At 45.3% G+C, this 16,513-nt stretch overlaps 1 protein-coding gene across 1 annotated transcript in view; it reads left to right on the top strand.

Moving 5' to 3' along the window:
- Positions 1-16,513, top strand: part of SEMA3C (semaphorin 3C) — a 247,418-nt gene that overhangs the window by 191,852 nt on the left and 39,053 nt on the right. Inside the window, exon 11 of the mRNA XM_084811075.1 lies at positions 4,400-4,544. Within this exon, the coding sequence (XP_084667201.1) occupies positions 4,400-4,544 (145 nt within the window). The remainder of the gene's footprint in view (positions 1-4,399; positions 4,545-16,513) is intronic.

Below are 16,513 nucleotides of genomic sequence, written 5' to 3'. Positions count from 1 at the left end.
CGCCACTACACCACACTGGCTTATTTCCCCCTTTGTAATTGTGTGAACCCAGTCATTGTCAATTGAAAGGCAAGTTTGTCTGCACTCCTCATGTCGCTCAGTTTTAGGAATTCAGAAATATTTTGGAGGTAAATTATTTGTTCTAACATTGAAGAAGACCATTTTTCTACTGCTGTTTTGTACCAGTCAGCAGTGTAGCCATTTTATGGAAGACAGAGAGCAGATTGCTATCTCACAGTGATGTGATTAGGGATGGCAGGGAATTCTGCCATGGATCTCGGTGAGTCCGAATGCCAGTGCATTCGGCCCCCCGAACTCCGTGGCGGAATGGCCTGCCACCCCTCCGCCCCCCCGCAGATTCCCCCCCAGGACGAGACTTACCTGGGGCGGATCTTCCGGGCGGCGGCAGCAGCTGGTCTTCCGACCGGCTGCTGCCACCGCCATTTCCAGTCTGGGGGGGGGGGGAAAGATGTGATACGCTACGTAAAGATTTATCACGGCTGACTACAGGGACACAAACGGCGGCAGCTACGGCCGCCGCCATTTGCGTCCCTGCTAGCCAGCGGCCAGATGTCTGACTGCTGGCAGAGCCGGCTGGCGGCTCCGCGGAATCCCCGCGGAACGGAGCCAGCCAGCCAGGATTCCAGGGGGGGGAGGCATGGAGCAAGGATTCTGGGGGGAGGGACGGAGCGCCTCCCCCCCCAGTGGAACCCAGCGGAGCCAGGTAAGGCCAATTTCGTACATCCCTAGATGTGATATATACCCGACGCTTTACATTTCTAACTCCCCTTACCCCCTGGCCCCAAAGTATATTAGCTTCACTGTCAAAAGAAAAATCAAAGTAGAGCTCTAATAATTTGGGGCAGTATCCAACACTGCCAATGGTCCAGCATGACCCACCACCGGTGCATGGCAAGCTAGTGCTTCCTCAGGCAACTGGAAAGGAGCCAGAATGCTAGTTTCCAGAACGGAAGTCAGCGAAGCTCACAGAAGGCAGCTCCGCTGACCTGTCCTGTTCTGGAAATGAGCATTTCGGCTCCTTTCTGGGGTTGCTCTAGGAAGTGCTAGCTTTCTGTTGTGCTGGTGGTGGGTCCTGCTGGCGCCACATAGCCAGCACAGATGCATGGGCAATGTTGGATACTGCCCTTGACTTCCATTGAGGCTGGTGTGTGTGCATGCACTGAATATGTAAAGCAGCTGTCTGCCTATATTTTTGTTGTGCACCCCACCATAGTAAATGGATAACGTACATTTTCATTTTTCATCAAAGCAATAAATATGTTATGTTTTTTTCTTAATTGCTTGGCAATAAAAAAAAAAGAATAATTTCAACAGCTGAGACTCTGTTTGGTGCACTGTCAACAGTGTAAGGAGGACGTTTAGCAGCAGGGGTGGGGAGAGACCACATTTATGATTACATTATGAATTCAGCATATTTGAGCTGGAAATTGGTTTGCCTAATTCATATGGTGAAGTGGAAAATGGGCAAGAATCAAGGAACCCATATAAGGTGGTAACAAAGTGAGCACTGAGTCTGTTCCAGGCCCCAGAGATATTTCCTTCACTCTGTACAAGGTTTATACTGGCTTAGGTTTCTTTCACCACAGATCTGCAATGATTTTTTTCATATATTTTAAAAATAACTCTAAATTGAACATATAGTATAATTAAAAATAGAGGTCTTAATGGATTTAATTTGGCAGCGGTGCCTGTGACTCTTCTACCTCCAAAATGTAGCAACATGTTACAACACAGAATTGTAATTAATTTTAATTAAAACCCATTTTCCTAAGAGCATTCCTGAGATGAATTACTTATCAGACAAAGTTTACATTGCCTGAAGTTATCAAAAAATATACCAGATTCATTCTGACCATTATTTGAGAAGCAGGGGCGGGGGGAAGAGATGGAAGCTGATTTTAAGACAACAGATTTGATCATGGTACATTATTCCCTGAAACAAATTTTCAACATGCTAAGTATGATCAAATTCACATATCTTGCAAGATTCAGAGAGGGAAAGAAACGGCCAATAAGCTGAAAACTGTAATATCAAATGCAACCCAATTTAAGGTTTCTGATTAGATGTACTCCAAGTGTCCAGAAAATAGCCTGACTTTCTCAATCTATGTTGAGGACTTGCTCCTTGCAATATCAATATTATAACAGTTATGAGGTTCTTGTAATATCACAAATGTTACATCCTTATGCACCTGCACAGACATCTCCTACATGTTCAATGACCACGTGAGGGGGTAATGGGTTAGCCTGCATACCATGCATTTAGAAGTAGTGTGAAGAGAGCTTATGCACAAACATCTGTATGCAGTCTAGGGATGTACGAAACCTCCCTTACCTGCCTCCGCCAGGTTCCGCTGGGGGGCGGAGGCGCTCCGTCCCTCCCCCCGGAATCCTCGCTGGCCGGCTCCACTCTGCGAGGATTCTGCGGAGCTGCCGGCCGGCTCCACCAGCAGCCAGACATCCGACCGCTGGCTAGCAGGGACGCAAATGGCGGCGGCTGTAGCTGCCACCGTTTGTGTCCCTGTAGTCAGCCATGATAGGCTACATGAATCTTTACATAGCCTATCATGTCTGGCTTAAAAAAAAAAACACGTACGCAAACGGCGGCGGCTACGGCCGCCACCATTTGCATTCCTTATTTTTGGCCGTCTTAGTCTACGTAAATATTTACATAGACTAAGATGGTGAAAATAAGGGGGAACACAAATAGCATCCGCTATGCTATTTGCGTTCCCCTTATTTTCGCCGTCTTAGTCTATGTAAATATTTACGTAGACTAAGACGGCTAAAAATAAGGAACGCAAATGGCGGCGGCTGTAGCCACCACCATTTGCGTATGCGTTTTTTTTTTTTTAAGCCAGACGTGATAGGCTACATAGGTCTTTACGTAGCCTATCACGAATGGGGGGGGGGAACAGACTGCAAATGGCAGCGGCGGTGGCAGCAGCCGTTCGGAAGACCAGCTGCCGCCTCCGCCGCTGCTGGAGCCGCCGCCATCCGGAACATCCGCCCCAGGTAAGTCTCATCCCCGGGGGGATCCCCGGGGGCGGGTGGGGTGGCAGGCCGTTCCGCCACGGAGTTCGGGGGGCTGAATGCACTGGCATTCGGCCTCACCGAGATCCGTGGCAGAATTCTCTGACATTCCTAGTATGCACATAAATTTGCTCTATGTAAGCAGGTACCTCGGTTGGCCACAGTAGGGCTTTCATACTACAGCCAAATACATGGCCAACAGAAACTGCAACCAATGACCTCACCAAATGCGTGGCGAGTTCCTTCAAAGGGCTAATGCAAGTATTTCTTTTGATTTTATTTCTGTAGCACTTTTACATTTTTTCTCTCTCAGAATATTAGGGCCAAAACAGATGTTACTCCAAATTTATGTCTAGCAGCGAAGTCCTCTTTTCATTTTGCTCTAGAGTAGGCAAGGGGGGCTTGTTCTAGATCTTAAAAAATGCTCTACCCACCCCACACATACCCAATAGGGTTCCAGTCCAGATTGTGGATGCTGTACCTACTCTAGAGTAAAAATTAAAAAAAAAAGACGTAGCTGCTAGGCACACATAAAGTAACGTCTGTTTTGACTCTTAGACTTAAGGTCATCACCCATCTGCAATGCAGGAGATAATAGTACTGATTTCCCTTATTGGGTTGTTGGAAGGATTGTAATAAGATGATGCATGTGGAGAGCTTTGAACACTAGAAAGCACTATACAAGTGGCTATTATTATTGCCATTATCATCACCATCTAGTCCCATATTGCACGTAGAGCAGCGGAGACTGAGAGAGAAACTTGCCTTTAAAATATTATGTACCAAGGCAAGATTCAAACCTGGGTTGTCTTGATTCATAGTTCAGTCTCTAACAGTGGAATCCCATATATGTCTACTCAGCAGTAAATCCCCTTGAGTTCAGTGGGGCTTATTCCCAGGGAAGTGGCCATAGGATTGCAGCCTGGAGCTAAGAAGTGCTGCCATCTCAGTGTGAAAGTGGCTGTGCATCCATCTAGTGGCAGGTCTTCAGTAACATCCAGCACTTATCACAGAAGGAACAACAACAAAAACTACAAAGCCAGTCAGTCTAGTTCACTGCAAGGTTGGACCATCCACAGTCCACCTCCCAAAAGATTGATCTATCACAATGATATCCCACCCACCCCACCCCTGCAAAAGGCACAATAACATGAGAACCACATTGGTACGACGCTTTGTTGAGTTTGGACACAGAATGCAAGATGCAGTTCTTAATTCGCTAAGCGGAATCCTATAATGTGTGGAATGAATGCTTTGCATCTTCTAGGATGATTTTAGAGGCTGTATGTGCAAGACACAAGAACGCAGCATGAACAGATTTTCCCCGTTTCCTTTTCTTCCCTAGTTCTGTATTTAAAGGCTCGGCGGTGTGTGCCTACCACTTGTCTGATATCCAGAGAGTGTTCAATGGGCCATTTGCACATAAGGAAGGCCCAAACCATCAGCTGATTCCCTATCAGGGAAGAATTCCTTACCCACGACCTGGGACTGTAAGTACGCTGTTATATATGTCCAAAGCTTGCCTTTGTTTTATCTTTATCATCCTTAGGCATAATCTTGCACTCAGCATTGTTTTGGTCTGACACTGGAGTGTTCCATCTGATTTTGGAGGCCATATTTCAGGAAGGATGAAGACAAGTTGGCTAGGATGAGGAGGCAGTAGAGATGATGAAAGGATGCAGTGAACAATTTTGATATATGTGGAAAGACTGACAGCTCAATGTGTTTAGCCTAGAGAGAAGATGATAATTTTAAAAGACAGCCATAAAAATGAAGGTGGAACAATCCACCATCTATTCCTGAGTGCTAAGACAGGAGGCCCTGAGTTTAGGATGCACCAAGCAACATGAGTTAAATACTGGGCGGAAAGTTTCTAATGTGCCAGAACATTTGTCAAATGTGGGTTGTTGGGGGAAACTGCTTATGGGAGCTGGGGAGTCTCTGTCTTTTCTTTAAGGGCTGTGTCACGACTGATGAAAAAATTGAAATCTCTTCTGTGTCAGGATCTGTGTCAGAAGGACTGATGGAAAGTTGAAATATGCACGCAACAGCCTGCTGGAACAAATCTGTTGCTGACTGGATTGAATGCTTGATTGTTGGTTTCGATTGAGCTTGATTGAACGCTTCCCCATATTTAGAAAACAAACCGTAGCACCTACCTGCATATAGCAAATCGAATGTCAAGGAAATGGCTAAGGTAGCCTGGAGTCTGTAGACACTAAATATAGGTTCAGATGTGGAAGTGATAACAGTATGAGATGAAGTGATAGCTCAGCAGTGGCGGGTGCATAGTGGCAAGCAAAAGCTCCCAGGTTCAGTCCCCAGCATCATTTAGGCTGAAATCTTCTGTGCGCTTACCTGGGGTTCTCTGGGTTTAGTTCCACAGAACTCTGTGGAATTTTTTATCTCTATTGGGGGCAATCTACATTACAACTTTAAACTGGTTTCAAACCTGTTTTTAGTGATTATGGCTACCAAATACAGGAATTCTGGGAATTGTAGCTCTAGGAAGAGGGGCCGCTTGGGCAGGGGACAGGGGTCTCTAGCAAAGAATTCTCAGTACCCTCATGAAACTGCAGGATCCCTTTAGATAAACCAGTTTGAAACCAGTTTAAAGTTGTAATGTAGATTGGCTATATCGCCCAATACCCAAAGCTCTCTGGGCGGTTCACAGAAATAAAACCACAAGGAACAGAATAAAACCATATCAAATATGAAAGCTTAAAACTACAGTATCAAAATACAACCAGAAGAAAACCTAGCAGCAATGCAGAGATTGCAAATACAGATAAACAGCAGAGCTAAAAGACTTGAGTGCTAAAATGCTGGAAAAATAAGGTCTTCACCTGGCACCGAAAGGAGTACAATGTAGGCGCCAGGCGAACCTTACTTAACTCGTGAGTTGAAACTTGCTTAGAATTGTGCGGTCAGTTGTTGTGGGACACATTTCCGCCTGAGAACATGGAGAGTAGGGGTGTACGAAAGTCACTTACCTTTTTGAAGGGTGACATCCGCGGTGGGGGGGAGGCGCTCTGTACCTCCCCCTGAAATTCTCCCTGGCCTGCTCCGCTCCGTGGCGACTCCGCGGAGCAGCCGGCCGGGTGCATCGACAGTGGCAGGTCTGCGGATGCAAATGGCGGTCGGCATAGCGGCCGCCATTTGCGTCCCTTCGCTGAGCTGTGATAGGCTACGTAAATATTTACATAGCCTATCACAGCAAAAGCGGGAACGCAAATGGCATAGCGGCCACCATTTGCATTCCCGCTTTTGCCGTGATAGGCTATGTAAATATTTACGTAGCCTATCACGGCTTGCCAGGGACGCAAATGGTGGCCGATGTAGCGGCTGCCATTTGCAGCCGCAGCCCAGCAGCGGCCAGAGCCGCCGCTGCCACCGGAGCCGCCGCTGCCGCCGGAGCTGCTGGAGGTGCAGCCAGATAGGCTCCGTTTCGGGGGACTTCCGCTGGGTGGTGGGGCGGGTTGCTCTGTTCCTCCATGGATTCCAGGGGGCCAAATTCACTGGAATTCAGCCTCCCTGGGATCCGTGGAGGAATTCTCTGACATCCCTAATGGAGAGCCTTGACCAGTTAAAGTAGAAAATAGTATGGGGCTAGATAGACTAGCGTTTTAACTCAATACAGCATAGCTTCCTATTTTCCATAGTTTCCCAAATGAGGGGAAGGGAATAATTTACACTGGTTTTCCTTAAGCAGAAAAATGAATGACATCGCAACTTGCCACTAAGGTCGTGGCCAATTTATTTCCTAATATCCTGTCTTCCTTTTTCTTAGTCCTAGGGGAGCCTACAATAACAGTTCAGTGATTCCAGATAGAGAAACTGCAGCGGCCTTGTTAGCTAAGATCAGTTACCCAGCTGATTAGCAATGAGAGCTTTGCTGATAAACTTGTAACTGAAGCATAATGGCTGCTAATGGCACTGACGATTAAAATAATTTGATTAGCTTAGACAGATCTGGTTCCTGCATATGGAGTTTTCAAGTATGAACCGTACAAGGCACATGTGAATTCCCTTTAGTGTCAAGCAGAGCAATTCAGTTTCACACGGAGATAAATGAATGTACAAGGATAGGGTTTTTAACAGATACAGTAAAAGGTGAATAAAAGATAATGGTACCTTGTGCTATGGGCCATGGGGTCACGAAGAGTCGGACACGACTGAACGACTGAACAACAACAACAACAACCTTGTCTCACCTGCATTCCAGAGCTTTGTCATTTTTATAGTATTATTGTGACATATTAATTAAATTATTCATTTAACAAGGAGGTTTAGTGTGTCTGGGATTAGTCACATGTGCAGGAAAAAAAATGCTTCCAAACGATTATTCACAATTTCACATTACATTAATTGAAAGAAAACCACCATTCTCTGTCTTAGACCGGCCTCTGTCTGCAAAATGGGCATAAAATAATACTGACCCGACAGGATTGATGTAAAGATTCCAGAGTTCATATTTGTGAAATTCTTTGCCCACCTAAAGTGCTATATAAATGCTAGTAGAAGTAGTACTAGTATTCCTCTCTCACTTCTTCCCATGCAATTTAGCAAGGAAGAGAACAGGCTATTTATTATTTATTTATTCAGTTATTACATTTCTATGCCACCCAGTAGCTGAAGCTCTCTGGGTGGTATAGTTCACAACAATTAAAACCATAAAATGCCATTTTATGCATGCATAAAAACAATTAAAACAATAAAACATAATATAAAAGTTTAAAAGCTTGAAAGGCACCGTATAAAGTAAAGATAATAAGAAAAATCAAGATCAACTAGCAGCTGTGCAAAGATTTAAACTAGAGATTTAGAACAACAGAAACTAGAAGACTAAAATGCCTAGAAAATTAAGATAGTCTTCACATGGCGCAAAAAAGACCACCGTGAAGGCAAGCCTCACCTGGGAAGCTCATTCTGCAACCTGGGTGCCACAACAGAAAAGCCCCTCTTCTTAGTAGCTACCCACCTCACTTCATTTGGTGGGGCTCCCAGAGACAGACTGGTAAAAAGGATCTTCGGGTCTGGACAGGTATATATTCTCACCTAATGAGAATATCTCTCTCTCTCATTCATATATATATATATATATATCTGCCATTCTCACCTAATGAATTGTGCCCTAGGAAACTAGTCCAGTTGTAAGGAATCAATGGGAGATTCAGCATTCCCTCGGTAGGGGATGGGGTGATTGATGGCTGACTTGGTGTTTAGGGCGCCATGGGTATTGATATCTCTGGACCTTAGTCATACAATGTTGTATAGGGATGTATGAGAATTTCATATCAGTTTGCAAATCACTCAAAAATGCCCAGTTTCTAATACTGAATGTGAACAGAAGTACATTTTCTCCGCAACGGTTCACAAATTCCTGAACTTGCCTTCACATTCACAAAATGTGTACTTAAAAAATTCGCAGATTTCTCAAAGTGCACAACTTCCTCCAAGTGTGCAACTTCCTTAAAGTTCACAACTTCCTTAGAATATGCAAATTTCTTAAAATGCACAACTTTACTCAAAATGGGCAACTTTCTCAAAATGCATGCATTTTAAGTCACCCACATTTTAGTCTGTGGGGAAAATTTGTGCAGTTTGGGAAATGTATTGAATGTGTTTTGAAATTCCCAGTTTGCACAACTTTCATGTTCAACTGCAGTCGGTTTTGTGCAATTTTTTCATTCATGCAAAACAAACTGCATCTGCAAAGCAAGTGCACAGCGAGGAGAGACCAGCAGAGAGCTGATTTTCGGAGAATCTTGGCAAGCTGGAACACGGCTGGAAAATGGCCCAACCCTATTGTAGGATTCCCTGAGTACACAGGTCTCAGAGTTTAAGTGGGGGACATGTTTGAATGCTCCCTCACTAAAAAATGCCCTACATGTAGAAGACTGGCATATCAGGAAGAGGGTGAGGTGAAAACTAGGACATGCAGGGAAAATTACACACAGTGAAATTCAAACATGGACGAATCCTCCTCCATTCTGAAGTGGTACAGTCCGGGAAAGCCTGTGCTGTGTGAGATTTTAAATTATTTAGTTTGGCTCTTAGTTTTGACAGATAGGCAATTTGACTAAGAGTAAAGAACACTGTACATTTCCTGTGGTCACATCTTAAAAAAGGGGTCATGCTTGGAAGAGTATAATATATTACAGTATTTGTTCAACTCAGAGGACTGTTTTCTCTTACGGAGTGTAATAATAGCATTCATCTCTAACAAAATCATGTGGGATAAGCCCAGGGCAAACTGGGGAAGGGAGAAGATGTTATTCAGTTACAGCTGGGATGAGTTCCTGTATTATTTGGCTTTGCACATCTTAACTGGCAGAAAGAAAGGTCTCCTGCAGACATAATGCAATTTTTCAACATTCCCTTTTAAGTCAGTAGTATCTGTACACAATGAACACTTCTATTTGGTTTCTTAAATGTAGATTTAGAGATTAGACTTGGTATGAAATGGAAGTTACTGTCCAGTGATAGATTTAGGACTGATCTCAATGTTCAAAAAAGCACAAAGGAGAAGCCCTCTTCAGGCGTTAGACTTAGGCTGAATCTACACTTACTTCCTTTTTTCGCTTCCAATGAGGTTTCACCGCCCGCCTTTCACACTATGCAGTAGCCACCTCGAATTGGAACGGGAATTTCCCACTTCCGTGCTCCCGCTTTCAATACCCCAATATCCCGGTATTCCCCCTTAATGTGCTCTGATTTTCCTCCTTCGCTACCGTATCTGGTCGTAGTCCCCTCCCCCGTCTGTCCATATACGGCGGTGTTTGTATTTCTAGGAATGTCAAAGAATTTCGCCATGAATCTCGGGGAGGCCAAATGCCAGCACATTCGGCCCCCCGAAATTGGTGGCGAAACGGTCTGCCCCCCCGGGATGGGACTTACCTTGGGTGAATCTTCCTGGCGGCGGCGGCTCCGGCGGCGGTGCGGCGGCTGTGGTGGCCGGTCTTCCGACCGGCTGCCACCACCGCCATTCCAGTAAAAAAAAAAAAAAAAGTGATAGGCTACGTAAAGATTTACGTAGCCTATCACGGCTAGGTTTTTAAAAAATACCGTGATAGGCTACGTAAATGTTTATGTAGCCTATCACGGCTGATCTAAAAGGAAAAAAACGCGCATACGCAAATGGCGGCGCTCATGGGCGCCGCCATTTGTGTTCCTTATTTTGACACGTCTTAGTCTACGTAAACATTTACGTAGACTAAGACGGCGAAATTAAGGGGAACGCAAATAGCGTAGCATCTACACTATTTGCGTTCCCCTTATTTTCACCATCTTAGTCTACATAAACGTTTACGTAGACTAAGATGTGTCAAAATAAGGAACGCAAATGGCAGCGCCCATGGGCGCCGCCATTTGCATACATGCATTTTTTTTCTTTTAAATCAGCCGTGATAGGCTACGTAAACATTTATGTAGCCTATCACGGCTGACTGCAGGGACGCAAACGGCGGCGGCTACGGCCGCCGCCATTTGTGGACCCGGTCGGCCAGGATTCGGGGGGGGAGGGACGGAGTGCCTCCCCCCCAGCCAGAATTTGGGGGGGAGGGACGGAGCGCCTCCCCCCCACCTCGAATCAATTTCGTTAAAAGGTAAGTCACTTTCGTACATCCCTTTCCCCCCCCCCTCCTGTCCACTCACAGCTCTCGACGGCCCCCTGTCTTCTTCTGGTTACTGATCGCATAGCTTCCTCAGCAGCCCCCATTTCCTCAGCGACAAGCAAATGGCTGGATGTGCGCACGCTTGTCTAATCTTGGAAGCTAAGCGGGGTCAGCCCTGGTCACTAGTTGGCTGGGGAACCACCTGGGAATCAGGCTTCCTGCACTGAGCAGGGAGCTATTGTATCCCTTCAAATGAGATTAAGTTTTACCCCCTCCTATCCCCCGCTCTTGTTTTTTTAAAAAAAATTAAGGCATTATCCTCGCAGAATCGGGGCTTCTCCACAATGTTTTTTTTTCCTAATTCAGGCATGATCTTCTAATCTTCGAAGATCATGCCTCCATTAGAAAAAAAAACATTGCGGAGAAGCCCCAATTCTGCAAGGATAACACCTTAATTTTTATTTTTATTTTTAAACAGGAGCAGGGGATAGGAGGGGGTAAAACTTAATCTCATTTGAAGGGATACAATAGCTCCCTGCTCAGTGCAGGAAGCCTGATTCCCAGGTGGTCCTCCATCCAACTACTGACTGGGGCTGACCCCGCTTAGCATCCGTGATCAGACAAGCGCGCGTAGGAAAGCAGCAGGAAAACAGCACAGCGCTCAAGTGTGAACCGAGCTCGTGCATTCGATGAAGCACTGCAACAGGGAAAATGGGTGAGTGTGAATAATCACGTTTTAATGAGAGAGCATTTAATCCGACGGGACACCGAATTCATTGCGATGGCGGGCGCAATGTAGATTGGCCCTTAGAGTTTAGGTGAACATGAGAGCACCGAAAAGCTTTACCCCTGACGTTGCAGCCATACTCCACATGGCATCTACGCATATAGCTCAAATGTCCTCAAAGAGAGGGCCTCTGTGTGTACAGTTGTACCCAAGAAGCCCTCCATGCAACCCAGAACGCTGTGCTATCAGGGTGTGGGGTCACATGGAGGCCTCTACATGTACAGCTGTACAAAAAGATCCCCCTCTCTGCAAATGTTTGCATCCTAGGCATGGTTGTTAGGGGAGGGGCTATGTGAACTGTAAGCTGGGTGCCCCAGTGAGTTAAATGAGATTTACCTCTAAGTAAGTAGTTATGGGATTGGGGCCTTGGTATTAGAATTGTGGGCTTTCCTCCTTGCCGCATGAGGGAAACATTAAAATATGCAATATGTTCACTGCTGTCTGAAGGGGTCCAATCCCAGAAGGACTCTACCTCGAGCTATCTCTAAACATAGAGATTGGCCCTAAATTGTCAATTTGGTTCCTAACCTCGGGTCCCCAGCTCATTTTGGACCGCGAATCCCATAATCCCCAACCAGCATGACCACAGGTTGGGGTGATAGGAGTTGTAGTCCAGCACCCTCTGGGGACCCGACGTTGGGAACCGCTGAAAGACAAGAAGGATTTGCTACGTCCTTCCAAAGACATAAATGGCTCGAATGCTTTTTGGAACAGGCTGATGCACTGTTAAATGCTAAGAAGGAAGAGCTCTTGTGTGCTTCTCAGAGGCATCCACCTTCTGTTGGAAAAAGAATAGTGGACTATGCAGACCTTGATCTGATTCAGGAAGCCAGTGCTTACATTCTTCTAAAGGCAGCTATTTGAGCAACAGCTAAAGTGAAATTGAATAAGGTTAGTTAGGTAATATAGTCACTTGGCAAGAATCAGGCCCTGCAAGCCTTGGCATCCCTTCAAAACATACCAATCATAGCAGATATTTCTGCCACAATCAGCTATGAGTTATAGAAAACCTTAATGATGTAATGTACCAGTTCATGCTGGGTTGGAGGCTGTCTGTTAAATCTTATTTGTCTTATAGACTATACACAAATCATCATCTGGAGCTACAGCATGTCGTAGAATGCATTATGAGCCTCACATCATCTCTTGAGTAAGGGGGGAAATCTGTCAATTTGAGAGACTATATAGTGGGGAACCTATGGCCCTTCAGACTGTAGAGGAGGAAATTCCCCAAGATTCCTCAGGAGCCAGCAAGGAACCTTCCCAGGGGCTTGTCGACCAGGAAGGCCAGACTCAGAGACCGTTCTCCCCGCTCCCCATGGAAAACCAGGCTCTGTTGGAGGGGAGGAAGCTTCAGGATTGACAGATGCCAGAACCTGCCACCAAGTTAAGCGTGTGGAGTTCAGAGGAGGAGGTGGGAAGCATCACGTCAGATTGGCTGCCCAGCAGAAGTTGGGTTGGGAGGATCCTTCCTGAAGGCACGAGCTCAGAAAAAGCCAGCCGAACATGGTGGGAAACCCATCTGGGGTTGAAAGGCAACTAACTTGCTTTCAGTAGCTTTCTTACCAAAAAAAATTACTTTTCAAATTAGGCCCAGAGGACAGCTCTAAGCTTTTGTGGTGGCTTGATAGGTAAAGAGGTGCTAATAGCTGAATAAAGAGTCTGTGGATTGCACAGTGAGTCTCTGCTGCCTCATTACTCAGCGGGAGGGTTTAGCATCCATGACACAGACATTGCTGATGTCCCCATCTCTCCAAGTTCCCTCACCATTGAACAGGCTGGCTTGAACTGGAGTCCTAGGACATCTGCAGTACCGCAAGTTTCCCAGCTCTGATATATAAGATGCTGTGATATAGTTTCTTAATTTTGTTGGGGTATAAAACAGAGCTATAGCCCAAAGGTAGCATGAAGAGAATCCTTTTTATGGCCTACTGAGGGACGTTTATTTTGACCCTCTGCTGCCTTAATTGTTGCCCCATGGCAAATATAGAAATTACTTTTCTCTGACCAACGTAGAAATAGCTTTGCCAACAAATCACATTCCCATATTGGTACATTGTGTGTAAGTCCAGCAGTTGGCTCCAAGTTCACAATTTCTGGTGAGGGCTGCAATGTTCCCCTCTTCCATAAGCCTTGTTGGGGCTGGCATAGAGGGAGATCAGGATATGGAACTGCTATGCCCCCTGCCCCAATGTAAGGTGGGGTCCTGGCTGGACATTGAGTCAGACCATTTCTGTTCTAAAGGCTGTGGCTCTTGAAGACCTCAGGACGAGGTCTTTTCCAGTGATACTTATAGATGGCGTTGTTTGAAAGCTGGACCATTTGCAGGCATATTTGGGTATCATATATTGGTAGGCAACCTTTTAGGACTGAAACCCTCCCAAGATGGCTTCCAACATATAAAACACGATATACTGCTGAGGTGCAGCTACTGTAGGAATGTACAGATTTTGAAAAATCCATTCCGTCTGCTTTTTGTGGATTGTCACGTGCCTTTCGTTCTATCGTCCACTCATTGACAGAATCAGATTTTTCCAGTTTCCCTCATTTTCGCAAATTTGCACTGGCGGAAACGCGCAACCCTGCAATGCGCAAATCCCCCCCCCATGCACGCTTTCATGGTTTGGCCTATAGGGGAAATGTACGTTTTCAGCTAGCGTTTATTTTTGGTTTTATGCATTTTTCTACAACTGAATTTACATAAAATTCCAGAAAGTAAAAATAAATACATAAATAAATAAATAACTCGTCTGCAAATGCGTGTGTCTCATGAAAAGCTGGTCTGCTGCAGAATGTGTAGGTCAGATTCATAGAGATCCAAACTCATTTCATTCCGTTGCAGATTTCTTTGATATCCCTAGGTGCACCCCAGGAGCAAAAGAGGAAGATTCTGGTGTTGCAGTGGCATTAAATTGTGAGAACAAGCAGGGAGGAAATGCTTGAATTGTAAGCCTTTTTGGCTTCCAATATAAGCCGTAGGCATTGTGTGAACCATCCTAGGGAAGTGCTAACAAGAAAGTAAGAAGTGGGTTAGGGATAGTAACTAAGTCAGGGAAGGTCACTGCTGGTGGAATGCACAGTAAACCGTTGTCCCTACTCACTACATTTGCAAAGTCAGAGTCAATTCCTGTACTGCTGGGTAACATGAGAAGTGTTGGGCCACATGAGAGGAGCCCTTGCTGTGACTTCTCCCTATGCGTTTGTTGCCCAAGCCTCAGGAGACGCAAGGTTGGTAAGGGGAGAAGTTGAAGTGTGGGCTTCACTCGCTTGGGCTCACACTTCTCATGTTACCCTGGTGATTCAGGGAACAGTGGTGTTTCAGTGGTTCCCATGCCACTAGTGTAACATATGTGGAGGGTCTATGAAGCTACAGTGGCCCAATGAAGGTCATGTGGACTGTGAATCAGCTGAAGAAGGTGGTTTGACTTGCTGGGTTCCAGTTCAAACCCTACAATACCTGATTGACTGATTTGATTTGATTTGTTTATTTATTTATTATATTTATATCCTGCCTTTTTTCCTCTCACAAGGAACCTAAGGCGGCTTACATTACCCTCCTCCTCTCCATTTTGGCCTCACAACAACAACCCTGTGAGGTGGGTTGAGCTGAGAGTCTGTGACTGGCCCAAAGTCACCCAGTGAGCTTCCCTGGCCGAGTAGGGACTAGAACCCGGATCTCCCGGCTCCCAGTCCAACACTCTCACCACTATGCCACACTGGCTTGGTTTGATAAGCTAAAACCAACCATGGCTAGAGTTTTGGACTAAAATGTAGGAATCTGACATGCAAATCCCCACAAAAGGTGAAAAAACAAGCCAAGCAGATGCATAACAGGATTTCTTTCTTTCTTTCTTTCTTTCTTTCTTTCTTTCTTTCTTTCTTTCTTTCTAAGTGTATTGTTATGACAACTGTTGGCATTTAGAAAATTAGGTCAAGCAAAATGCAGAACTCTGTTAATCTGATTTGACTTTGACATTGCCTTTCATGGACATCTTAGCTTTCACTGTGTTGGTTATGCAATTTCTTGCAATTGTTTCCCTCTTAGGAAATCTACAGGAAATGGTTAAAATACAATATTTACGAGTTGGGCCTGGTGCAAGCATAAAGCTGCTCAAGACCCAATCCAGTAAGCTGCTATACCAACAGATGAGTTTGAATAAGATGTGTGTATGGGGTGTGCGTGTGTGTGTGTGTTAGCTCCGCCAGAGCATCAAGACATGTTGCAATGCCCTTGCAGCAAAAGCAGACCTCAGGATTTTTCCTTAGTCCAGCAAAGTAGTTTGCTTATTGCTATGATTCTGGAGGCAGCCTCCATTCCGAGACACATGGTCATGTTATCACACATTGTTAATCAGCAGACAGGGATGTGCAAGGACCAGGCTGAAGTCCCATTGGGGGACAATGCAGCTGTGTACAAGGGTCTAAATATTTCAGCCACCCAAGAAGTATTCTATTATGGCAAAATCTCCTGCGGCTAACTTTCAAAATGGTGCTTTATCTTCCATATGCCATCGCAGTTATTCGTTCCTTTAGAACTGTGGTGCCAGAGATACACTTGGGGTGACGATATATGAGTATGGCAAATTGCTGAAATAAGTAAATATGTGATGATCTGTGGCCTGTTAAGAGTCCTGATGTACCATTCGGATTGCTAATTAAAAGTTGTAGAGCTACTGTCCAGACATTATTATGCATTTGTGGGCCCGATTCGAAGTGCTGGTATTAACATGCAAAGCCTTTAATGGCTTGGGACCAGGTTATCTGAAGGATCACCTCCTCCCATATGTGCCTGCCTGGACCCTGAGATCATCCTCAGCAGTCCTTCTCTGGGAGCCCCCGCCAAAGGAAGTGAGGCAGGTGTCTACCAGGAAGAGGGCCTTTTCTGCTGTGGCCCCCCCGGCTGTGGAATGAGCTCCCTAGAGAGGTTCGCCTGGCACCTGCATTGTATTCTTTCTTTCTTTCTTTCTTTCTTTCTTTCTTTCTTTCTTTCAAAGTGTATTGTTATGACAACTGTTGGCATTTAGAAAATTAGGTCAAGCAAAATGCAGAACTCTGT

This window comes from Heloderma suspectum, chromosome 7, assembly GCF_057233095.1.
Source record: "Heloderma suspectum isolate Gila_16-S chromosome 7, 16-S_ref, whole genome shotgun sequence".
NCBI classification, from domain to species: Eukaryota; Metazoa; Chordata; class Lepidosauria; order Squamata; family Helodermatidae; genus Heloderma; species Heloderma suspectum.
Note: the sequence above shows the minus strand (reverse complement) of the source record. Positions and strands in the feature narration are given on the sequence as shown.